General features: G+C 38.9%; 1 protein-coding gene across 8 annotated transcripts in view; it reads right to left on the bottom strand.

Moving 5' to 3' along the window:
• The window catches only part of LOC122885028 (mitogen-activated protein kinase kinase kinase kinase 4), a 99,524-nt gene that overhangs the window by 22,397 nt on the left and 52,065 nt on the right, over positions 1 to 25,062 (bottom strand). For 6 of the 8 annotated variants that reach the window (XM_044215596.1, XM_044215598.1, XM_044215597.1 and 3 more), the window contains exons 4-16: positions 19,808 to 19,933; positions 16,801 to 16,911; positions 16,574 to 16,664; positions 14,959 to 15,089; positions 14,173 to 14,227; positions 13,567 to 13,645; positions 13,260 to 13,435; positions 12,791 to 12,863; positions 12,134 to 12,344; positions 8,132 to 8,293; positions 7,622 to 7,708; positions 5,878 to 6,216; positions 2,813 to 2,968 (exon numbers count right to left, since the gene is read on the bottom strand). In XM_044215596.1, the coding sequence (XP_044071531.1) occupies positions 2,813 to 2,968; positions 5,878 to 6,216; positions 7,622 to 7,708; positions 8,132 to 8,293; positions 12,134 to 12,344; positions 12,791 to 12,863; positions 13,260 to 13,435; positions 13,567 to 13,645; positions 14,173 to 14,227; positions 14,959 to 15,089; positions 16,574 to 16,664; positions 16,801 to 16,911; positions 19,808 to 19,933 (1,797 nt within the window). The remainder of the gene's footprint in view (positions 1 to 2,812; positions 2,969 to 5,877; positions 6,217 to 7,621; positions 7,709 to 8,131; positions 8,294 to 12,133; positions 12,345 to 12,790; positions 12,864 to 13,259; positions 13,436 to 13,566; positions 13,646 to 14,172; positions 14,228 to 14,958; positions 15,090 to 16,573; positions 16,665 to 16,800; positions 16,912 to 19,807; positions 19,934 to 25,062) is intronic. The other 2 variants (XM_044215599.1, XM_044215603.1) reach the window with 1 other exon arrangement.

Genomic DNA, 25,062 nt, shown 5'->3' with positions numbered 1-25,062 from the left:
AGTATCAATTAGAAAGGAGAAGATGTCAGCAAAAACATTTAAACTGTTGACATACTTTTAATTTCACCAAATACATTATATGTAACATCAAGACGTTGACGATGATTCAAGTGATTTAGGACATTCTCCAGACAATCTTTATAAATCTCTAATCTTTTTTCAGTTAGGTGAAATATTTATTTTGAAATATTTATTTCTGCTTTAAATTTTGTATCCCATTCAGTTTTATTGACATCAACACTAAGTGAGACTGGACATTGCCATGTCATTTAATGTTTGGGGTGAGACAACCTGAGTCTCACCAATTTTAGGCCTCAGGAGGATTCAGCCTCACCACCAGTACCAAGCATGAAGATTATTAATAAGGCAAGAACACAGGCTGGCATGCAAACACACATGTACAGAACCACATGCAGGTCATACAGCATGCACACATTCATGGATTGGGACAAGTAAACTTGTGACTTTGACAATGGACTCTGCAGTCCACATGTCATCTTGGTTTCTTTCACCTACACCATGACCGTGATCTTCCCTGAACCTTAAGTAGTTTTAGTGGTTTAAATGTAACCAGACCTCAACCACAGAGATGTCAGATCAGTTAAAGCTCATGTGAACAGTCATATGTGTCATTTAGGAAGGCACTGACGAACAATTTATTTTGTCATTTAGTCGTAGTAGTGAATACGTCATCACTGCAGCTTCTTGCCACTTGGAAATTAAAGTAGTTCAGACTGTAGTTTTTCTTTTTATTTATTTAGCCTCAAAATGAACCCATCCAAGTTTGATTCAGTACACAGTGTAAGTTTGTGCGTGTTACAATGTTAAAACACAAAGTCACAACTGAGCATGATGACTCGCAGCTAATGAGAGAACACTGATTAATCCACTTTTAACATTATGGCAAATGCTTAATAACGCACCAATGAATTACATCATCACCCCCAAGTTACAGCATCGTTTTTGTATAATTTAATCTGTGTGACATATTCAAAACAGATTGACTTCAATGAACTGTGATTATTCATGCTTAGTGGGTTGAGTCTTTCTCTGGGAAAGTGACTAATACTGTCTGAGTCACACTGCTGCAAATCTGAGTGCCCATAAATTATGGATGTTTTTAATCACCAGCACACAATGAGGAGGTACAGTATGTGGAGCAGAGACGTACAAACCCCCAACATACCACTAAACAATCATTCTCATGTTCACACAAACACACACACATATGCACACTTGAGGAAAACAGTGACTTTGAAATAATTACATATTTTGTGAAAGTACTTTTGTTTGCTTTGACGATTGGGTGGACAACCTGTCAATCAAAGTTAATCATGGCAGAAGAGTATATAATCAGGGTTGTGATCATTTCATTTTCATTGCCACAAAAAGTTGAGTAAAAAGACTTCTTTTAGATGAAGAACAAACAACCACTGGCTTTGTGTAGTCATAAAAAGCTCTTCTGTCAGAAAATGAACATTCTGCCATTAACTTGGAGATTTAATGCAGTTTCACAATTTACACATTAAAATTAGTGAACTGAAATTGAATTGATGACAACCCTAAAGTTGAAAAGAGTGTAGAGAAGTTCAACAACAGCAGATAGTTGGATCCATTATCCAGATGAAACAACCTGAAAGAGTTGAGCTAAAGACACAATCCAGGAAGGAGGAAATCACAGAAAAACAGTGAACACATCTCACATATTTAAAAAAGATCAAAGAGAAAAGACGCACGTATTTTGAAATCAACTGAAAGAGAGAACCTTAATGAGAGATTATGATAAAAAGGTATTAAAGGCAAATACACAGGCAACATCTAGAGTCAATGGAGAAAGGAGGTACTGCCACAAGAAGGTGAAGCTACAAAGACTGATTTTCTTATTTCCCAATAGACTGGCATTTTGGAGATACAGTTTTCAATTCACTTGACACCATGCAGTGAATGTTGCAAAGTGAAATCCATTCACTGTTAGTAAGGTTAGTCCTGGCGGGAAATGCGCCTCCACACTCTGGCAGTGTACTGTAAGGCGGACAGCATCCTCTAAATAAAATCAAATTTGGCCCATTGACATAGGAAAAATGGCAGGTTTCCAAACAAAAAAGAAAGGGTTTGAGGGTTGATTAAGTTGATTGCCACAGTGTGAGCAGCCTGGCCAGCCGAACTTGAGTTTCAAGAGAGCTTTACTTGTTGTCTCTGTCTCTCTCTCCAAAAATTGCAGTTGCTACTTCAATCAGATGCCGAGTCACAATACAACCTGCTAGTGGAAAGCGTTTAAATTGAAGCCACAACAGGAAGTCTTAAGTTTGAAATAAAAACACAACTAGAGTCACTGCAGTTCCAATAAAGGACAGTTAAGAAAACAGCAAGGCCATTGTTTGTCGGATCAAAGTATGAACAGGAAGGCAGGCATCATATGACATACAAGCATGTCATGTGACTCCATGTATGTTTTTTTTTGGTTTGAGGAGCTTTTGAGGAGTCACGTCTCCCACTGAGTATCACAATCTATTCTCTCTGTTGTGGACATGCTAAAACAAACAGACCTAGATTAAAATGGAGCATACTGGTTTTTAAGTTGAGAACGTGATAAATCAGATTTATGTTTCTGCCAGCCTTAGTGCTTCGATCTGCCCATTAAGCTACAACACAGGCAAATCCTGCAAGACAAAAAGCACCAGCGGATTGTAACTAGTGGCAAACCTCCCACTTGACACAAACTCAAAATGCTGCCTGTGTACAACAGTTGTAAAAGTAAAGAAGAAAGAATAATTCAAGAGAAGGGGGAGGGTTTTGAAGACATCATCGTTACCTGTGATTCCACAGGCCGATGCATGGCGGGCGCCTCAGATGCCGAGTTCCCATTGGGGTAGGAAGACTCGGAGCGTGGTGGCACCGGAGGCTGCTGTGATTTGGTCTGAGCTGACTGAGGAGAACCTTGGATATTCTTCCGGTATCGCTCATCAGCCTAAGGAGGACAGGCACACAAATAAAGGACACACACAGATAGCAGCATTAGTAGTGGTTTGAGAGTACAGTTCAATGTGTGTGAGGACATATAGAGGAGAATAAGTGGACAGAAGCCACTAGGCTCTACGGTTTGTTAGTTTCTCCCTTCAGAGCAGAGACGTTTTGTACTAGCAGTGATACAAGCACATCAGAAAGTCATCTGCTGATACAGGCACACCAGCAGGAACAACAAAGCACTTCCTCAAGGGCAGCAGTGTTATTGTTGCCACAATTTTCCCTGCTAGTAGGACAACAGCACCACGACCACCAAAGAGTGTCATGCATTTGTCATCAGGAGTGAAAAACATTCACGGTGAAAACAGAAATGTTAAGACACACACCGAGGTCCAGGACACTGATTCACAGGTAAAACTGAGGGTTTGTTTGTGTGTGAAAGAGTGTTTTTTAGTCTGAAATGCCAAAGTTAATTGTAGGCAAGACCACATTTGTTCTGCAAAACAAGATAATCCAATCTTAATTTAAAAGTTAGTGCTCTTGAACAGAACCTCACTGAGTTACTCTACAAATAAAAATATCTCAGCATCTAGTTTGATTTATTTTTTTAAAAATGCACCTTTAAAAGTCACCCTACACCATGTCAACTGAGAATAGTTCATTCTTGTTAGCCAAAGGGTTCACGAGTGGTGAATCTGATATGGGTAATAATAACATTGTAATCACCAAGTTCATTGCTGAGATTTGGAAACGCTGCAACATCGCTACAACAAAGTCAGACAGAACAGGAACCTGAGCAGTCAGACGAAAATACTGGTTGTAAACAAGCCAACAGTTTAGCCAAATTGTCCACTTTATGTTGAGGTAAAACTGGAAGTAAGCACACTCAGAAAGTCTGTAATAATCTCTCAGTGCATGCACAACTATGGTTATGTACGGTAGGTCCAAGTTGAACCAGGAAGTCAGTCTGTGAACTCTGATGGACAGTTACAACCAACAGCTGGGGTAATGATTTTACCGTTCACTCTTGTTTTCTCTTCCAAAATAACTTTGTCTAACATGGGGGTTTGTTCACAACCAATCCGATCGTCTGGCTGTGTTTCTTTTCCCATCAGATTTTTGAGCAATGTTGTCACGTTCTAAGATCACAGCGATGAACTTGGTGATTATTACTACCGACAGGAATGATGGCCAAACTATGAAAATAAAACCCAAGTTGTAATAAACCAGGATTAGCCTTTCAGTATGTCTAATCTACTTACTTCTGCTGAAACAGCCAACTGAACATTACAAATACCTGCTGTTCACAGTCACTATTGCCCAAGTTCATCCTCCAACATGACTGCCAGAGTACATTTCGCATCACCTGAAAGAGTTCAACGTTTGAAAAGATTCCAGCGAACATTTGAATTTCCTGGCATTCTTACGTTGCCCTATGAAGTAAACACCCCACCCAGTCCTGCGCAAAAACTACATGCAAACAGCATTCGGTCAGTTGCTTTTAGATCTGGTTTGTGTCTCTCTCCTTTTCCTCCCCCACCAGGTGCTAAATGGCAACAGCAGGATGCCAAAAAGAGAGAGACAGGGAATCCCACTGAGGACTAATGAGGTGGCTCATTATATCAGTAACTTCATTAATATGGTGACAAAGACAACAGTGAGGTGAATTAGAGGAGCAGTAGTGCCCTCACGGAGGAGGAGGAGCTGTTCAGGTGAGCATATCAAAGCAAACTTTTCCTCACTGAAGTGGTTCAGTCAGGAGGAAAAAACTATCAAATAATGTCAGCTAGTGTTTTCTAAACGAGTCCCAGGAAGCATCAGTGGTCATTTTGGGAGGAGATAAGATGGAAGGCTGTGTGAACCTGTTGCCTGTGAGCCAAAAATGGAGCCAGAAAATTATTATTAGACTTCAACAATTATCGTCCTCAATCATGTCGTTGAATTTGAGTATGCCATACTTTTGTATTCTACTTTCAAAACATGAAAGGAGCAAAATAGATTATATAGGCATGAAACATATAAATCCCTTTACATTTTTGATTAAAAACAAACATCAGTCTTAGAAATCTCCTGGGGGGTCACAGGCATGGGGAAGAATTTGTGGAAGGAGTTTATTCGCCAATATTCTACTACACATACATATTGTAGCAGTAGCAACAAACAATTATTTTTGCTTCATCTGTTAATAGTTTATTAATAGTTGACCTTGGTTTCCCAGACTTTTATTAGTAGAATCAGAAATCAATCAGATTGTTTGGTATTTTTACTTAATAACTGAGTACATTGTTTAAATCAGTTAACAGAATTAAAAGAGATGAATATTCCGGTGAGAACTCAGGGTCATTTTCAGAGTTGAGTTCAGCTTTGATAGGTAAGTGATTTCAATAATCTTAATGTGCTGCACAGAAACTGAATTAAGCACAATTGCAGCACAAGTTTGAATATATATACTGTAATTCTCCTTGTGTATCTTTTTCTGAACTCAAGTGCCCAACTTAAGAATGAAATCTGAAAACAGCCAATATAGATTTATCAACAATTCAAATCAGTGCTATTTGGGATGAACTGAGCATATAACTGGGTTACCTGATATGCGTTTTTTTAAACTGGTAATTCATTGCAGTAGAAATGTCTACCTTATATCTGTTAAGGAATCAAGGAGGCCTTCTGCTGTTGGTCCAATATCACTGGAATATATTTGCATCATGGACCTGTTTAATTATTAGACTTAGAAAGAGTCGTTAATAAATTCTAGTCACTTAGCTCGTCTACAAAGCGTCCACGCATCCCACACCAGCAGCTAGCCATCAACATGTACACATTGCATACCCAAAGCAGTAGGAGTGAGTACACTCAAGCAAAGGAAGCATTCTACAACAGTCAGTGTGACGGCAAAGAGCTGCAAGGGTTCACCTCACTGATTGGCTCAGAGTCAGGGGTGGGGCCTTGGAGGTCAGCAACAGGTAGCTTGGATTCTGTAGTTTTCTCCAGGCTGTGATTTTGACTGGACTTTGTCTTTTCAAAGTCAGTGCTCTGCGGTTGTTTTGTTGTATCCGGTTCAGGGCTCTGCATGGGCTTTACCCTGTCGGGTTCGAGGTTCTGTGGGGGTTTGGTGCTCTGTTGCTGGGCTGTTTTGCTACTATCCGGGTTCTGGTTTTGCTGGAGCGACAGCAGGTAGGCCTGCTCCTGCTGCAGCTGTCTCTGGAGCTTCTGGGCTTGGCGCTGCTCCTCAAGCTCCCGCCATTTATACTCCTGAGTCAAGAAGGGTCAAGTTGAACCAAAACCTCTGACAGAAAGACGTTGGCCAAATTGTACCATTTCCACAACACTGTGCTTTGTTAATACTTTATTCTTTAGTTGCCCATTTAGATGACACTTCAGCAACTTTAATTCCTTCTGGGACCCCCAAACATTCATACCTACTGGCAATTTAGACCCTCAAGTCAACCTGAGAGAAATGCATTAGGAAAGCTAAAAGTAAGCATGTTCTTCTTGCAGTGAAGTATCAGGAGTAACACTGTTCCACTTTGCAGCTATTTTTTCAAACCAAATATTAGTAACTTTGGGGAAAGTCTTGCTTGTTTTTTAAATGTCAAGCGTAGGGTTCACCCCCCCCCCCCAAAAAAAAAACAAAAAAACAACTAAACTAAACAAACTAAAGCAACAGCAAGCATGTGGGGCAAATGTCCAAAGTGTCTAACTACACATATTTTAGAGCCGGTAACTTTGGTCAAATGTAATTAAACCACTGAACTATTAATGAGTTTTGATACTTGTACCCATTGCCAAAAGATGCATCTAAAATAGCAAGAGGTTATTAAATGAGATGTATAAGATTTATACTCATAAATCTGGCTAAAGCAAGTGTTTGAGTACTTTAAATCAGCTCTAACAGTATCCAAGTGTGAAAGCCAGTCATGATGTAAAGGAAACTTGTTTTTTCATTCTAAAGGTTATAAATGGTGACTGTGCAGGAACCGAGGAGTGCAGCCAATGATAAAGTGATGGTGTAAAGCCTGGAAGTGGGGATATGAGTGGTCATATCCTTTCATTATTTGAGTATCCTCTGTAACCCAGAGAGGATTTTAAGACTTTAAAAATGAAAAACATGAAGTCATACAAACCCATCCAAATAACTCCGCTCCTCTCCTACGCAAGACCTGGACCATCTGGAATAAAAACAGGGGAAACCCTCTCTTCCCCTTGCATGACTAGTTTCCTGGTGACCACATCACCATCACTAAGAGCCCTGTAAACATCCCGACTTCCCGAGCAAAAACCTGAGAATACTTATTATGTTTTGACCTCAACTGTTAACGGCTCCCCTCGGATCTACAAAAGTCATAAGTTAGTCCCAAAAACTTTATTCAGTTTAGATCGGAAGGAAAGTTTGTGTAACGGAGGAATAATAAGTACCTGCATTATGAAATTTTACAACCTAGGACCACTTGGGACACAGAAACTGATGGAAATAACATTAAGGAAATATTGTACGGGGGGGGGGGGGGGGGGGGGAACTTGAAGAGAGACACAGAGGGAACAAGGGTAGGAGGGAGAATAGGGGCCAATACTCAAAATTGTCTATGTTGTTATAAGGAAAAAATGAACTTAAATGAAAATGTCATCCCGGGTTTAAACAGAGCAGCCAAACACTCACCAGCAGCATGGCCTGTTCATGCAGCAGCTGCTGTTGCAGGATCTCCAGGTGCCTCTGCTCCTCCTCCAACTGACGACGGATGTACTCCTGTCAATCAAACACCACCACCCCCCATTAGTTCAATGTCAAAAAATAATATATTTTATTTCCACATACATCATCTTAATTATGAGGATGGTCTGCAAAAAGTGTGGCAACAATAAGCAGCCACACCAGGATTTCATGATCTTGTGATTACAAGAATTAATTAATTAATTTATCTATTTATTTTTAAAGCTGAATTTTTAAATATTATCTACAACTAAGGTATGTGGTCACAAAAACATTACAAATCCCACTAAAAACATCTGATTTCCAAAAACATCACTTAACTTTTGATTCACATTCATAAACATGAACATATAAATAAGATATAAACTTTTAATTTAGCCACATGTTAACTTGTTGAACTCATTTTTAAAAGATCATGCTTTGCCCCAGTGTTTGTCTCTCCATGATTCTGGCTCGTACCTGCTCTCTGTCGGCCCTCCTCTTTTCCTCCTCCACCCTCCTGCGCTCTTCCTCCTCTTTGCGGCGTCGCTCCATCTCCTCGATGCGTCTCTTCTCCTCTTGCTCACGTCGGCGCTGCTCGCGCTCCTGCTGCCTCCTCATCTCACGCTCACGCCGTTGTTGCTGCGGGTGGACACAGGAGGCGAGTTAACAGAGAAACCTGGCCATGTCCCTGCTGACAGTGTCCTAGTTCTGGTTTTTGTCTAGTCATATGTGGCACGGAGCTCAGGTTTTCTATTCAGTGTGAAACCAAAAGCAACATGAGTTTTTAGTATTATTATGATTTCAACGGAACGGATGAGTGGTAGAAAATCAGATCCTGAGTTGTGTGACCTACATGCAACTTCTATTATAAACACAACTGTGCTTTGTTGTTGCTGTAAGGTGTATCTTACTTCATTCATCTAATACTTATCTCTGGTGCCAACACAGCTCGGCTGAGCAGCGTTAGTATGAACAACGAGATACAGCACGCAAAGAAAGTCATACAGCAAAATCGGAAAATAGGAGATGACCCATTTTTGTGTATGTGATATTGTCTAGGTGGAGTAACCCAAGACATTATGGATTATGGTTAACTTACAGGGCACACTGTTACAAAGTGTGATGCAAAAAAGGAAGTGAACAGATAGAAAATAAACAGCTTGCATTCATCCAAAGATCTTAAAGAATTTCTCTTGATGGAGTATAGTGCTATGTAAAAGTGGTATGATACAGTGCATATCAGTGCAAATATTTGTTATTGTAATCCTTGTTTTTAATTTTGTTTAGTTTTGGTCTTTTTATCTCTAATATTTCTTATTTGGAATTTGTATTCTCTTTTTTCTTTTAGATATTTTAAAAATATTCTAGCTGTTTCTAATCTTAATGTTAGGTTGGTTCCTTTTACAAGCCCTTATTAGGGTTTTTTCATCCCACCTGCGCATTTTCCTTATGTTATTGTATACTCGTCTCTTTTGTTCTAAGTCACAGACTAAAATATAGCAGTTTCTGCATTGAGATGTGACATTGTTTAAAGTAAGAAATCCAACAGGCTCCATTTTCTTCTTGTGATTTTGACAAGACATTATTAAAGATTAGTCAATTAATCAATAAGTCAATCAACAGCAACTATTTTGAAAAATGATTATGTAATTTTTCTTGCAAAAAAACATTTTCTTCTCAAATTTGAAATTTTTCTACTTTTCTTTCTCAGATATTACAGTCAATGGAAAATCTCTGGATTTTGGAGCTGTTGGTCAGACAAAACAGGTCATTTGAAGATGTCACCTTGGGCATATATTTATTACTTTATTACATTTTATAGAAAGAAAAAGATGTCATAACATTTATCCAAGGTCATCTGTTCAAGGACATGTGCTATTTTCTTCAAATCCACAGGCTGTCAAGAATTTTCAAGGCTATAAATGTGGCTTAAATATAACAATAAAAATTTAGCAACCCTTCAAATGGTGCAAACTATGATGTATGTTCTTTGCACTTTCCAAGCTGTTTACATGTGGTGTTTTTGGATGGACAAAGGATACCAGTATAGTCTACAACACAGATACCTGTATTTACCTGTTCGAGTGGAGGAAATATAAATAGACAGTGGATGAGCTGAAGTGACAGGACGAAGTTAAAATGCCAACATTTGAAGCACTGCATTAATCATTTAATCATTTAATCAGAGTAATATTTTAAGTCTGGCAGGCAGTTATCAAATACTTGGCTCTCTAAGCAGACAGATGAAGAAATTACACAGATTTCTGTCTGTCAGGATGTTATGAAATGGTGCAGTGAAAGCTGCAGGACATCAGTTTTAGTTGCGACGTGACGCATCGTTAGTCATGACGCATCGTGTTTGTACAAATTCAGTGCTCAGCATTCCACCACAGGAGGTAATCTATCAAAATAGGAGAACACATGTACAGTGGTGTTTCTCTGACATGGCCTGGGTTCAACTGTGGCTTCTACTGTCTGATTCATCTACAAGCACTGCCATTAATCAAAAACACAGCCTCGAGCTGTGACTGCTGTGGGAAAACATGAGCAAAAATAAAACTGTCTCTATTGCCACAGAGGCCTTGCACCTTTGAGGTGTAGTGACTTTACATTCTGAAACTCAGTGCACACTTGCCTCATTTTATATTTTCTAATTCTATTCATTCCTTTGTTTGTCAGTCCCTCTAATAATATTTAGGTCTCTCTCTTCCTTTCCTTCCAGAGAATTTAGTTTAGTCCACTTCTGTCCAAATGTATAATCATCTCTGTGTAACCATCCCCCTTCCCCCACCCCCCTCTCTCTTCTATCACTATACATTTTTCTCTCTCCTTTAGAGAAGTGAGGAGGAAATGCAGCCAAGCTCAAACAGACACTAATAGAAAAGAACCACAGCTCAAAGAGATAAAGGATAATTACACAAAGGGTTTCCAAACTCATCCTCTGGGGACACCAATTAATTTTTTTCCCACTGCAACCTAAAATTGATTTTGGAGTCTATTACATAAAATTATCAAGCAAAAATCTAACCACTAGCCTCCAAGTCAAAAGTCTCTTATCTTATTACATGCAGATAATGTACACACATATAAACTGCACCTGACAAATTGGCTTATCACGCTATCAGCAGCTGCACAAATAACTCGAGACCAAAGTAGAGTTTAGCTGAGACCAAAATCTGTCCCCAAAGCATGTTCTAGTCAGTGACAGTTACTTTCTACTGAAGAAATAGTTCCTATGAAAAGACAGCGGATTGTGAGGAGAGAGATGTTGTTGTTGAATCTTTAAATGTAAGTTTTCAATGCTGTGAGCACCAGAAACAAAATTCTACTGACCTCTATTTCCTCTACATAGCAGACAGAAACCTCAGACGGATACCTCAAAATGTGGACAAATAAAACCAAAACTATCTGTATAACTACATACCACTTTTCTAATATCAGTTTTCTCTCTTTCCACTGTTTTCCCCCCGTCTCACTTCATATACAACACAAATCATGGATATAGGAAAAAGCTTGATAAAATGTGTGTGTGTTTGGATTAGGGCTGCAATTGAACATTAATGTGTGATTTTTTTTCCAATTAAACAATTAATCGTTTGGTCTATAAAATGTATTTTAAACATTTTTAAAAAGAAATGTGCATCCCAACTTCCCAGAGTCCATGGTGACATCTTTAATTGCTTGTTTTGTCTGTCATCAGTGCAAAATATGTCCAAAAACACTGTAAATTGATTTTTAAATATTTTACATCATTCAATTTACAATGTTATATAAATATATAAGAGAAGGAGAAGCTGAAAGCTTCTTTCTTTACACCCATAACACAGGTTATCTTCTGTAATGTATTTCATATTTCCTTCCTCAAATCACCTATATCAGCCTGTCAGTATTTAACATGTGATGAATACACAAGGTAACTACTTAGAAAACTACAAAACAAATTCATTTTAAGCTTCTCATGTTGTAAAATGATGATGTCCTTCACTCTCAAAGGAGAACCTCTCCTGCCCGTTGAGGATGCGTGTAGGAAAGCTTCATAAATAATGCAGGCCCTGCTCTGCAATAGGAGTATTTTTAGTCCTATTCTAACTCTCAGTGTAACTCCTGGGAGGGATCCTGTGATGCTTGATAAATAATATATAAACTTTAGATATGGTTTTCAAAGGGGACAAGGCAACCCTTCAGGACAGGAAAGTGATGTGATCTTCAGTTTACCTTTTGTATCTAAACTAAATTATTTGGATAATCAAAGAAACGTAAACACATCCAAAATGCTCTGTACAATTATGCACTGCAGTGTCAATTACTCAATGTTCCAGTGATGTCCCAACATCCCCAGATCTCAGCAATAAAGTCTGACCACAGCAGACTGTGTAAACGTACTATTTTGACTCAATCTTTCCACTCCATTACATTGATATTGACAAAAATCTTATTTGCATCCATATGACAAGTCATTCATGAGGCCTGTGTGCTCACCTCCTCCAGCCGTCGCCTTTGCTCCTTCTGCTGCTCAATACGTTTTTGCCTCTCAGCCAGTAGTTGGCGCTTGTACTCCTCCTGCTCGCGGAGCTGCTGCTCCTGGAGGAGCTGTTGGCGACGCAGTGCCTCCGAGCGCTCCTTGTTCTCCTGCTGCAGCCGGATGAAGTCACGGCGCAAAGTCGACTCACCCGGCACGTTGACTATGGAGCTATACGGTGGATGAAATGAGAGGCTTTAGCTGGTATGTTAGCTTATAGCAAGCGAATTCAATTGTTTAAAGCATTTTCACTTCAGGACACAAATAAATACAGTGTGACTTCCTGATGTTAGGATACTGAGGATTTGGTGTTAAAGGGGCATCACTAACATTTTTTTTTTTGTAAAATAAAAATGACATATCATTGGAAAGGAGCTGAGTTTGCTAAAGATTTTTTATGTTTATAAATTTAAATTTCTGTAATTGTTTTGATTACAGTTTTGGTTAGTGTCTTGTATTGGGAGAAGTTGTCATGGCTAGCTTGTTTGTAGTGCAGTTTGGTACTGGTTTGCATACACAAAGAGCAAGAGGCTTTCAATGCAAACAAAGCACCAACAAATTCCTTTACACTTTTTACACTGTCTCATGTGCGTTGTGATAATATATACAGTCCTTACCTCGGCTCGCCTTCTTGCTCAGATGCCTCTTCTTCCTCTTCTTCGCTGCCACTGTATTCATACTCTGTCTCATCTGAGGATAGTAAGGAAAAATAATAATAAATAATAATAAACAGCTCAGTAAAAGTCATTACATAAGCGTGTACTACATACTGTTGGAAACTTTGAACAAAGGAAATTATAAACCACCATTCTTTCTTCCCAAAGAGTCAAAGTAGCTGAATAAAACAATCATAAAATCATAAATGCTTTACTTAACACAAGAAAATGTGTAATTGTATGGAAATATATTTAATTACAAGTGAATCTGAAATTTTCCCTTTTTATGTTACATTAAGTTTGTTCTTTTACTGTTTCCTTTCCCTCTGACAAAGACACAACATCTCTGTTGGATCATTAAGAGCAGCAGTGTTATTGTTTACAGGATAAAACTGGATAGGATAAACACGCTGACCCTCGGAGGACTCACCCTTCTCGCCCCTCTTCTTCTTGGTTCGGTCGATGTGGTCTTTGAGCTGGATGCGGACCTGCCTCTCGTTGGGCTGGTCCCGGATGAAGGGGTGTTTCAGCAGCTGCTCAGTGGGAGGACGCTGGGTGTAATTCTTCACCAGGCAGCCCTCAATGAAGCTGAAGAACTTTTTCGACCTATTAGGTTCAAGTTAAAAGTGATGTTTGGAGTTGAGATGCTCGTTACATTACATATTCAGCCACAAGTCTATTCATTAATATGGGAGATACTTTTGACAAAGAGGATAAAGATTAAAAACCTAGCCCACCATTTTTTGGACTTGAGTCGAGGAGGAGGGTTTCTGGGAATGAGGAAGAGGGCTCTCATTGGATGCATGTCACACAGAGCTTGAGGAAACAAAAAGGAGAAGACAGGTAAGCGATCGGTGAGAGCGAAAGTCATACAACTTTTTGTGTATTCATGTGACTGACAGAACAGGAATAAACAGGATAAATAGAAAGTTAAAAGTCAATAGTGAGTAGGGGTTTTCAGTGTACAGTAGAGGTTAAGCTGAAATGCTATATTGAGGTTAAAAATATAATATGTCATTGTAATATTAACTGTGGTACTTTAGTATGATCACTTTAAACATATAAGGCCGTGGTTAATTTGTCCAGTAGCCTCTGTCTTGCACCACTTGGCTAGTGAAAGTGTTGAAAGGACTTTTTCCCATCTGTCTTCTACTCCTTCCACTTGCTGTCATCACCAGAAACTCTACAACTTTTAGCTTAATTTGCAGAAATAAAACTGCAGCCTTTTCCAGTTTTGTGCCAAAACAGTAATTATACCAAATTCTCAAAGTTACTATTTAAATGATTGAATGTTTTGAAAATGGCAATAAAACACCTTCAGTTTAATGTGAATGTGTACTTACGTGGAGCTCCCTCAGCCATCTCTATGGCCGTGATTCCACAGGACCACAGGTCACTCTGAAGGACAGAAGATAAGATTAGTCAAATGAGTTTGCACATTTGGGTGCATGTTTCCCTCATTTATACAAGTCTACCTAGGAGTAGATGTGTCATATCTAAGATAGCAGTGGTTCTCAAACTTTTTAAAGTGTTGTAACACTTTAGAAATTAAGCAATTTCAGTTCTTGCAAGAACAGACTTGGAGAATGTTGACCTCTGATACCAAACTGTTATGTCTGACACTTTCCAGGCTATTTTACAGCAATATTTGATTCCAGAGATAGTGTCCTGGTTACTCTGGATATTCAGACGGTGTGTCTGCCACAAGTCAAAATCGTTTCACCCCCATTGTACTGGAGTTGCAGCAGAAACCAGTAAAAAAAAAAAAAAAAAAAAAAAAGAAAGTGTTTCTGTAGGAAAATGTGTTTTTTGTTATCTGGCTGCACTGACCTTTTCATTATGTACAGATACCTACGGTAGAGGCTTCAAATATTAGCAGTGTCACAAAATTGGCATCTATCCCAAAAGTTAAAAAACATCTAATTTTTTAATGTCAGAAACACATAGTCAACACACCCACATACAAACTTCCAAAACTGTCTGGGTGGGCACTATTTTTCCTGGAAATCCACTTTCACCCCACTTTCACCTTGATGAGTTAAAATCTATTCATACAGTCCACCCCCTAATATACTGTAAAAAAGCAGATCTAGTTTCTGTTCAATTCAGATCCAGATCCAGTTCCTTACCCTATAGTCGTAGGTAGCATCTGGGTTTTCATCACAAGCGATGACCTCTGGAGCCATCCAATATGGCGTCCCGATGAAGGTGTTCCTCCGACCTACCGTCCGGTCCAGCTGAGCACTCACACCAAAGTCCACTGGGAAATAGGAAGTTAACATCAGTTATTATTGGTTCAAACCATTTTCATGAACAGCGTCATTTTTATAAAGTATCTGAGAACTAAAAGGAGTGTCGTGTTGACATCACAAACCAGTAAAATATCAAATTAAGAATGTCCAGTAAGTTTGGGAACAGACTGCGCTCAACTTGAGGATCATAAATTTAGTTCTAATTTGTTAACACATCTCCAGCTGCACATACTGAGTAAGAGAAACTTGAAAAATTGATTAAAACAGTTCAGATACTGTATGAAAGGAGACTAACATTGTCAGAGGGGTCATTTAAATCTCAGCCCCTGAGCCAAATAAAAAACTCAGACTCTTGCCAAGGGACCTATGTTAATTAAAATTGTACTCATTCTCCAGTCACGTTGATACCACCACACGAGTCCACAGTCCATGTCGGGTCCTGACTCAGAGTTTAAAGGTCAAGGTGCTGCTCTGTTACAAGGCTCTGTCTTGCCTCCTTTTAGCTAAAGTACAAAGAGTTTTATTTCGGCCACAGTGGAGACGTGGTTTATACTGTGTGTCACAGGACAGCAATAAATGAGGTCAAAGAATAATCTGATTGAATTTGTTTCATCAAGTTAAATTCAAGACCTTTTCAATAGCACACAGAATGCAATTTTCAATACGTGTTTCACGGTCACACTGAGCCTAAGTATGAACGCATGATGAAAAACCAGTAGGTACAATATGGGAAGAAAAAGGATTGAAGGATTAGCCAATTACAAAAGATTGACTCACTTGTGTGCATTTAAGTTTTTGCTAAATTCAGCACTTTTTAAAGACTTTATATCCTGTACATAGGTTGCTGTGACTTATTTACAGAAATAACAGCTTTTAAATGGACATATTTTGTTGATTGACATGAGAAACGTTAACTGCTCCTGGCAACAGCTACCACAGCTTCCATGAATGGGATGGAGACTGAGCAGTTTCCACCTGCCAGCTGGTGGTGAGAGAGAGGCGTGTGAGGACACGCAGGCTGCGTCCTCGCGTACCTAATCGCGGTTGTTTTTTGTTTGTTTGTTTGTTTTATTTGGGTGATATCAATTAATAGAGAATAAAGCATTTATACATTATGTCTGTACCAAAGAGCCCAGACATAATTCTGTGGCAGGATCATTTGCAACACGATGATCAAAAGACATCTACAGTTATTTGCTAGTCAAATTAAATGCAAAACTGGGCCTTAAAAAAAAACGTTAAAAGTTTCAAAAGGATTTGCATTACTGGGTGAGACTATTATACAGGCTCACAACTGTGCAATCATGTGAAACATTATAAGACAACTCTGGTACTGAAAAAGCTCTAGCTGGCACTCGCATGGTGCTTACTCAAATCTGGTGCTGCAGTATTTTTTCAGTGCAGTCGTCCAAACGTCAGTGCAGGCTGTGCTCCCGGTCTACAGGCCCGCTTTGGACCCCCAAAATGCAACCAAAATAAAATCAACACATACCCAGTTTGACTTCAGCGTTTTCAGTCAGCAGAACGTTTTGTCCCTTGATGTCACGGTGGATGACATGATGAGCATGCAGGTGAGCTAATCCCTGAAAAGAGAAAAGTTAACATGTTACATGCTGCTTCACAGAGCAGTTACGGTCTTTTCCGTCAAATTTCCAGCCAATTTATCAGCCCAACATAACAGGAGACACTTTCGGAAATTGTCTGTGAAAGGGGACTGACCCTGAGGATCTCTCGGGAGATGTAGGCAATCCAGTCCTCCTTCAGTGTGTTGCCTTTGGTGTTCTTCACCAGATCTGTGATGGAACCGGCACCGCAGAACTCCATCACCAGCTGGAGGAGAGAACAGGAGATACTAAGAAGACTGTGGACATTTACACACACACACACACACACACACACACACACACACACACACACACACTCCATCATTCTACCCTGTGTTTACCCTGTGTAGCGATTGGGAGACTGGAAGCAATGGGCTGATGGGAAATGTGGTCTTAATATAAAGAAACATGAGAATTAACAAAAAACACTGACCTACGTAAAGCACCTTAAACAGTTGGTGTACATGGACTATTATACAGTAGGTCTCTCCACTAATATCATTAACCCTCATAGCTAAAAGACTGCTCCATTGCATAAATAGGCTGTCAGGGCTGGTTAAACATAATATCATATCAGTAAGAATATTCTTCTGATTTTTCACATATAAAATGATCAAATAAATATTTAAAGATCCCCTCCAGATATGTTTTAGTGCATATATAAATCTGCTCTGCTTTGAATAATATGCTGTGTGTGACATGTTTTTTCCATGGAAGTGTTCAGTTAACTTGTATTAAAATATACACCCGCTCCTTCTACCTCCTTGAATCTATGAATATGCAAATATTTTCAATTTCAAAAGTGTCTGAACAGCTGAACACACGATGTCTCCTACTTCACTGCAAAGTCCATTCTTAGTGTATGTGTGCTGGAGGCTTCAAGTTTCCACATCACACTTGTGTAAGTTGCATACTGGACCACGGCTGGTTTCCAAAGTAGTTGCAATGTCAAAGAATCATGCTCATTCATGCACGTGTTAAACTCTGATTCATTGAGATTGTGAAAACAGCCTTCTAGTGTCAAACTCTGCACATACTGTAGATCATTCTGCACAGTGAAGCTCAAACATCCAAGTGAAGTAATAATTAGGAAAACGCATTTATGAGTGGAGGGGGACTTTAAATCCAATGAAATGTATTCCTCTGTTATGCATTTCATGAGAATAAAATAAAAATTTGCTTTCAACTACAATTTGCTTGGATTCACTGATTTGGACAACAGCATTCTGTATACTGGAGGCAAACCCCTCCCCTAAATTGCCTCTGCTTTGCGCATTATTTATTAATAATCACAAAGCTTGTCCTACATGTTGATCCAAGGATACATGCTTTACAAGCACATGATCTAGTCTCCAGTAGACAGACAGTCTTTAGTGATGTTCAATGCAGAATATGACATTAAGTAAATGACACATATGCTCTCTCTCTCTCTCTCTCTCTCTGTCTCTCACACGCACACACAGCAGACAGCGTGAAGCCACAACAGTGAGGGATGTAAAGGGGTCGTGGAGGCAGCTGTAAAAACAAACACAGGCCCGTGTTGTGGGGTGAGAGTGAGATCTCTCCTCTCTAGGAACAGCAGAGCTGCAGGGTCATAAAACGAGGTGATCCTGCCTTCAACAAACCAAGCAGCTATAAATTTCCCCTGCTGCTGTTTGTTTTTCTCTGCCTCTCCCCTCTCTGGTTAACGCTCTTCCTTTTGTTTCTCATTTTTGATTTATTTGTTTTATTAATTTCCTCTGCGCTGTCTTGTTTCTCTTTAATTTGTTGTGTTTTTGTCAGTGGTAGAAAGTAACTAAGTACATTTACTCAAGTAGTGTACTTAAGTACGATTTTGATGTACTTGTACTTCACTTGAGTATTTCCATTTTAAACTACTTTATACTTCTACTCCAATACCTTTCACAGGGAAATATTGTACTTTATACTCCGCTACATTTATCTGACAGCTTTAGTTACTAATTACTTTTCAGATTGAAATTTTTACACAGAAAACATATGAGTTTCAAAAATGTTATACTGTTAAGGGCTGAACTACCAATTAGTGACATATATAAAGTATGGTAGATAAATTTAGCTCCACCTTGACCAGCTACAACATTAATGTTAATGTTATAGTAATAATAATAATAATAATAATAATAATAATAATCAGATATGATACGGGATTAGTACAATGACAGGGGCCATTCTGCTGCTTTTGATACTTTAAGTACTTTTTGTTGCTAATACTAAGTACAATTTTGAATGCAGGACTTTTACTTGTAACATAGTATTTTTACAATGTGATATTTTTACTTTTACTTAAGTAGAAGATCTAAATACTTCTTCCACCACTGGTTTTTGTATTGCCCTCTTCTCTCCTTATTCCTCCTTTCTCTTCCAATTTGAGGGCCAGTAGGGGCTGCAATGTCGGGGGGGTGTTGTAATGTTGTACTGTAACTGTTATTGTTTGCAAGCAATACAGTGTGTGAACATATAGGGTATGTGCAAGCTTATTAACTGTATACAGACCCCTTATCTGGACTTACTGTTGGAGAGTTTGTTGTTGCGGATCTGTAATATCTCTCTGGTCTGCCGTCACTACTGACAGAGTCAAGTGAACTACTAAAAATAACTCTGTAGGTTTCGGGTGTTGTATAAGGGAACACCCAATAATTCATTCCTATTGATTTTTTTAAGAATTCACACAACAAAGCTGTTCATTATAGTAATCCCAACATCTATAACATAAATCAGTATACTTGTAAATTCAAATGAATTCAACTGGTTAAATCAACTTCTAGCAATAACCAGAAGGAAGATGTTTTGTCTAGAATCTGGACTTGTTGGTTGCTACCTGGTTTAAAACCTCATGGCAGATGACAGACAATAATCTACTTTTAGGAACAAAATCATTTTCAAGATTCTCTAAGATTTCCCATTGGTCTATTTTTCTGCAAATGCTCTTATTTCACTTGTGTGTGTATTTTTGTTTTAATGAGCTGTGTTAGGAATTCAGAGGTTATGATTGGTCAGAACTAGTTGAAGAATGATTGCTATATTAAGTGTCAGGCGATTTTAACTCATAACACTTTGCTGTCAAGACATTACATCATTATTAATGGTAGAAATAGACTCACCCATAGCTGGTCGTCATGGCCCGGTGGGCTTTTCTTGATGAAGGCTCCATAGTAGGTGGCTATGTTTCTGTGGTGGGAGTACTTCTTCAGCATGTTGATTTCCAGCTTAATTTCCTCCTCTTCATCCTATAAGAAACAGAGAGAGAGGGAGACCCATCAGTGTGGAGTTAATACGTTCTTATTGTCCGTGAGATGGCGAGGAAGCAATTATATGAACTAATGGACTAGATCAAGACAAACGATACAAGTCTATTGTCTTCAGGTCAGGTTGTTAAAGCTGGAGACACAGAGGTAGGATGGAAAATTAGCACCAAGACACTCACAGGTAAACAACGGTTAATATTGAGTTTTCATGATCAGGTCACCTGGAAAGATGATGACAGCGACAAGAGATTTTCAAAATGTATTCACTTTTTGTCACTATGTTTTTTCTTATTTTTTTCTGCCATGATTATTAATCACAAGTGTGGCTCGCACCTCTCTTTACAAGTATTTTAAAATCTACATGCATTTTTCAAATTTATTGATTTTATACACTTGGCTTACTCTAGTGATGTTTAAATCAGAAGCCTAAACTTTCCTACACACAAAAGGGGTTTTCTGTCCTGCTTATAAACTGCTAACAGTTTCCATTCAAATGTTGGAGAACTCAGACATAAGCTGTAACTCCACTACATGGAGTCTGTAATGTGCTCCATCCTGTTAAATTGTGCTTTGTAAATGACACACAATATACCAGAAAATATGCACAGAGATACACACAAACCAGCAAAACATCTAATTATCTAATCTGCATCTAATAAAGCACCCTTAAACACATACATAAATATTCATGTTACCTGTTTAGTCAATTACATTTTTTTTTTTTACTGCCAACCAACATCAACCATTCGAAAGAACTTAAAACACACCATAAAACACACACGTACTGTAGTTTGAATGTCAGAAAAAATGATTGGCTGCAGCTTTAAATCTATTATTAAGTTTAAAATATCTTACTTCAAACCATGAATACACTGACTTCCTCCCTGTTTCTTCAATGTCACCATGAGCTGTAAGACTATGACTGAACTTACCGGGCCATTTAGATCTATAACATACTAATTCAACATACACATTCAAGTACACAACAGTAAGCGGTTATATTTAAGTATATGGGTTCTTCCACACACTCCCAGCTGAGCAGTAAAAATGCTTCTAGTTCCTGCTTCTCAAATGTGAGGATTTACTGCTTTTCTGTGCTTTATATAATTGTAAATTCGTATCTTTGGATTTCGGACTGTTGGTCAAACAAAACAAGTAGTTTCATTTGAATACGTCACCTAGGGCTCTGTAAAATTGTGATGGGCATTTTTACTGTTTTCTGACATTAAGCAATTCATCTATTAATCATCATGTTAAAGAGATTAACATATTAATCATCATGTTAAAGAGATTAACATTAGTTGCAGCCTTAAATATCTTTTTACCCTGTTTACCCTGAAGCTTTTGTAGAGTTGTACTGGATGCTTTTACAGCACCACCTTTTGTTGTGTTGCTACTAACAGCAAAACGAATTCAAGGCTGAGAGCTGCCCAGCAAAGACACAATCTTTACTGCTGGATGTCAAGCAGCTCAATAGGAAGTGTGGAGAATGGAATTTCCCCTGCTAGCAGAAAACTACTTCTCTCTCATATTTAGATTCCTTCCACCATGTTTTAGCAGAACCAGCCAGTGATTTTCACACTTAATCTGTTTAATGTTTAAAGCTTTGGTTCTCCTCCCAGTGGGACACTTAGTCATAAAGATAGTAAAGAAAAAACATAAAAAAATAAAACCACGTTATCAGTAAAAAGGCAAAATAAAACTCAAAGTCCCAGCAACCAAACTCTGGAACTCTTCTCCTAAGCTGTTTTCAGTCCATCTATGAAAGACATGCTGAAGAGCCAAGCAAGGAAACAATGTCCAAACCAGTCTAATAAACGGATATCACTCCAAACAAACATGCATTTCAACTTGAAATGATAACAGAGCCGAACAAACTAGCATCTCCCCCTCTCACACTCTCAGGATATTACAGTACAGACTCAGACACGCAAACAGACACATAACAAGATCAAGCGATTATTTCTCAATCATTGCGGTATCACTGAGGCCGGGTGACATTTCTTTGCGAGCGCTTTGCATCAGCCGAGTCTGTGAATCTGATCCCGCAGGCCTAACGGGGCTGACATAACATGACCTTTTCACTGTTATTACGGCCGGTTGATAAACAGGAGCATGACAGGCGGCTGCGGCCCGAACTCCTGAGCAAACGGAGCGCTGCAGCAACCTAAAAGGAAAAGCTCTGAGGAAGAGCTGAGAAGGAAACTGTTTGGCTTTTCATATTGAAACTCGTGACCTTTCAGCATTTTGTAGTACAGATGTAGCAGCTGTATCATTTACACTTCACTGCTGTTGCACTTTGGCTCGTTTTGAAAAAAGTCTATCATCCTAGCAGCTCTGTGAGACTGTACTTAAGTAACATTTGCTACATGCTAACATCAGCATGCTAACCTGCTCACAAAGACAATGCCAACATGCTGATGCTAAGCACATGCTTTGTTTCTCATGATCACTACATGCTAACATTTGCTATTTAGCACTAAACACAAATTACAGCTGAGGCTGATGGGAATGTCATTAGTTTTGCGGGTATTTGGTCAGAAACCAAAGTATTGGACAAATTAAAATGTAATCCTGATGACGGTGCTAGACGAAAAGTCAGAGGATCACCAAAGTTATTACAATTCACCCTGAGGGGAACACGAATTTCTGTACCAAAATGGATGGCGGTTCATTCAACAAACATTTCACATTTCACTCAAAACCACAAAAGCTGGCCTCACGTGGCGCTAGAGAAGTCAGGGGATCACCAAAGTCAGTAAGTTACATCATCTGGAGACCGTGAATGTCTACACAGAATCTCATGGCAATACATCCCATAGTTGTTGAGATATTTCAGTCCGTACCAAAATGGTGGACCAACCGACCAACAGACAGACAGTCATCCCTAGAACCAGCGTGGCTAAAAAATCTAAACCTATAACCAACTAGAAATTTCAGTAGACATTACTAGCTGCAGTAGGCTTTGGGGGTCTAACAGAAGGTAAAAGGGTGGTCAACTAAAATGATAATTGATATCTAACTGGTTTGAAAAGAAAGCTGGTCTGTAAACTTCTGGGGTTAAAGACAGACATAATCCTGCTACAGTTTACCAAGCAAATCTTTAGACCAATCACAAGCAGAGCTGTTTTAGCTGCTTTGTCCTGAAAAAAAAAATACTGACGTCAAACTATAGAACGTTAAGTTATATAAGAATAGTCTTAACTGAAAGAGGCACGTTAACTACAGGTTTTAATGTAACTATAATAAGTATTTCTTCATACTTGTGAGTCAGTGCTGCTTGATGACTGCCAAGACATTATCCTCCATTAACCTTGATATTTATCACTGCAAGTAGCTACTGTCAGATTCAGTTTGGCTGTCAAAATGGATGTGAGTTGGGTTTTTTTTTTTTTACAGAAAATGATTGGTGTTAAATGTTGGCGCTAGCAGAAATTAAAAGACAAGTCTTATCGAGCATTGCAGCTGCAGAAGCAACAGACGACAGGCAGCCAACGACTCTGCTGACATTTCTGAGTCTGGTCCAGAGCTTAAAGGGCAATTCAGCCAAACTTTAGCATTTAAAGATGAAATAATTCACTGTCAACTTCTACATGTCTATAAAAACACATTACCTGCAGCTCAGTTTCACTATCTCTAAAATACAGAATAGTGAACTTGATGTTTAGTCAACTGACAACTAAACTTATCTATGATTATTTAAAAAGCAGCAATTTATATGCTGTCAGTCATTTGGAGAGTATTTTCAAATGGTAGAGGCGTCATTTTGGAACGAACATGGAATATGTTCATGTTAGGTTCTACCACTAACTATATTTGCACTTTAAGCTGTTATTTCTGTGACAAAAGTTAAACCAAGCTTGTTTTTTCATGAGATGTTTTGCAAGCAGCAGTTTTTCGTGAGAGGACATCTCTGGGCACAAGTTTATTCATACACCACAAAAAGCTGTTTGCCTTGTTATTTATTTTTGCTTTAATCTGCTGAGGCTGTTTAAAGAGTTCAACAGGAGTTTTGACTGTCTGTAAAGATGATGGGGTCAGTCGGTCAGACAGCCAGTCAGCCAATCCCTTGAGTCACAGTCAGCCAGCCGGTTGGTTACTGCTTCAGCCAGGCAGCCGGTCATTTAGCCAGGCAGCTAGCCAACCAATGAGTCAGGAAGCCAACAAACCAGACAGCTAGCCAGCCAGTCCTTCTGTTAATCCACTCATCAGCAGCAGACCATCAGTCACCAAGCAGTCATCCAGCCAGTCAACCAGCAGGTGAGCCAGCCGACCTGTCAGTCAGTCAGTTAGATATTTTAAACGTTATTTCTGTGAAAATTAAAGCAGGATCACGCAAGACCTTACAGGATAGTAATAGATGTACAGAAAGTGAACACACAGACAAACAGTACCTTCTATGGACAACAGAACATCCCATCGCCCACAAACTGTCAGTCATGTGAACTTTTTTGGAATAAGTGAGCATAATTACAGATGCCGAGGACAGACTGGAGAAGGAGAAACACAGCAGGAACATTCTTACACATTTCTCACCATGGGACTGAATAAAGGTTGAAAATAAGAGCTTAGAGAGGGAAAGAGAAGAATTCCATCAATTGACAAAACATAAGAATGGCTACTTTCCTTTATGTTCAGGGCAGCACAGATGGTCATGAAACATACACATCAATGAAACATCAAACCTGCATCGAACAGCTAGTAATGTTTACATTTAGAAGAAAAAAGACATGACGTGAAGTCCCATGCCGTGCAATAAAACACTGGAGAGACTTGTGGTGCATGGAAAAGAGACAAAGGAGTATGAAAAGGTGACTTCTAGAGCATACTGTATGCTTGAGCAAAAAAAAAAAAAAAAAATAGACAAGCCAGCCAAAAAAACTGATGTCATCGGTCTCAAATCACTGGAGAGAAAGAACCATGTCATGGGCTGAGAGGTGGACAGAACTGTATCACCGGATTAGAAAGCAGTAGATGCTTAACCACCGTGATGTCCTGAAAAAAAGATGGCAAGCAGCGAGAGAAGTCGCTGTCTTCTCTTCTAGCAAGATGGTGACAGTGACTTACTTTAAATTTGTTTTAAATTCTTTTTTTTAATTTAAAAGGTATAA

This window comes from Siniperca chuatsi, linkage group LG12, assembly GCF_020085105.1.
Source record: "Siniperca chuatsi isolate FFG_IHB_CAS linkage group LG12, ASM2008510v1, whole genome shotgun sequence".
Lineage (NCBI taxonomy): Eukaryota > Metazoa > Chordata > Actinopteri > Centrarchiformes > Sinipercidae > Siniperca > Siniperca chuatsi.
Note: the sequence above shows the minus strand (reverse complement) of the source record. Positions and strands in the feature narration are given on the sequence as shown.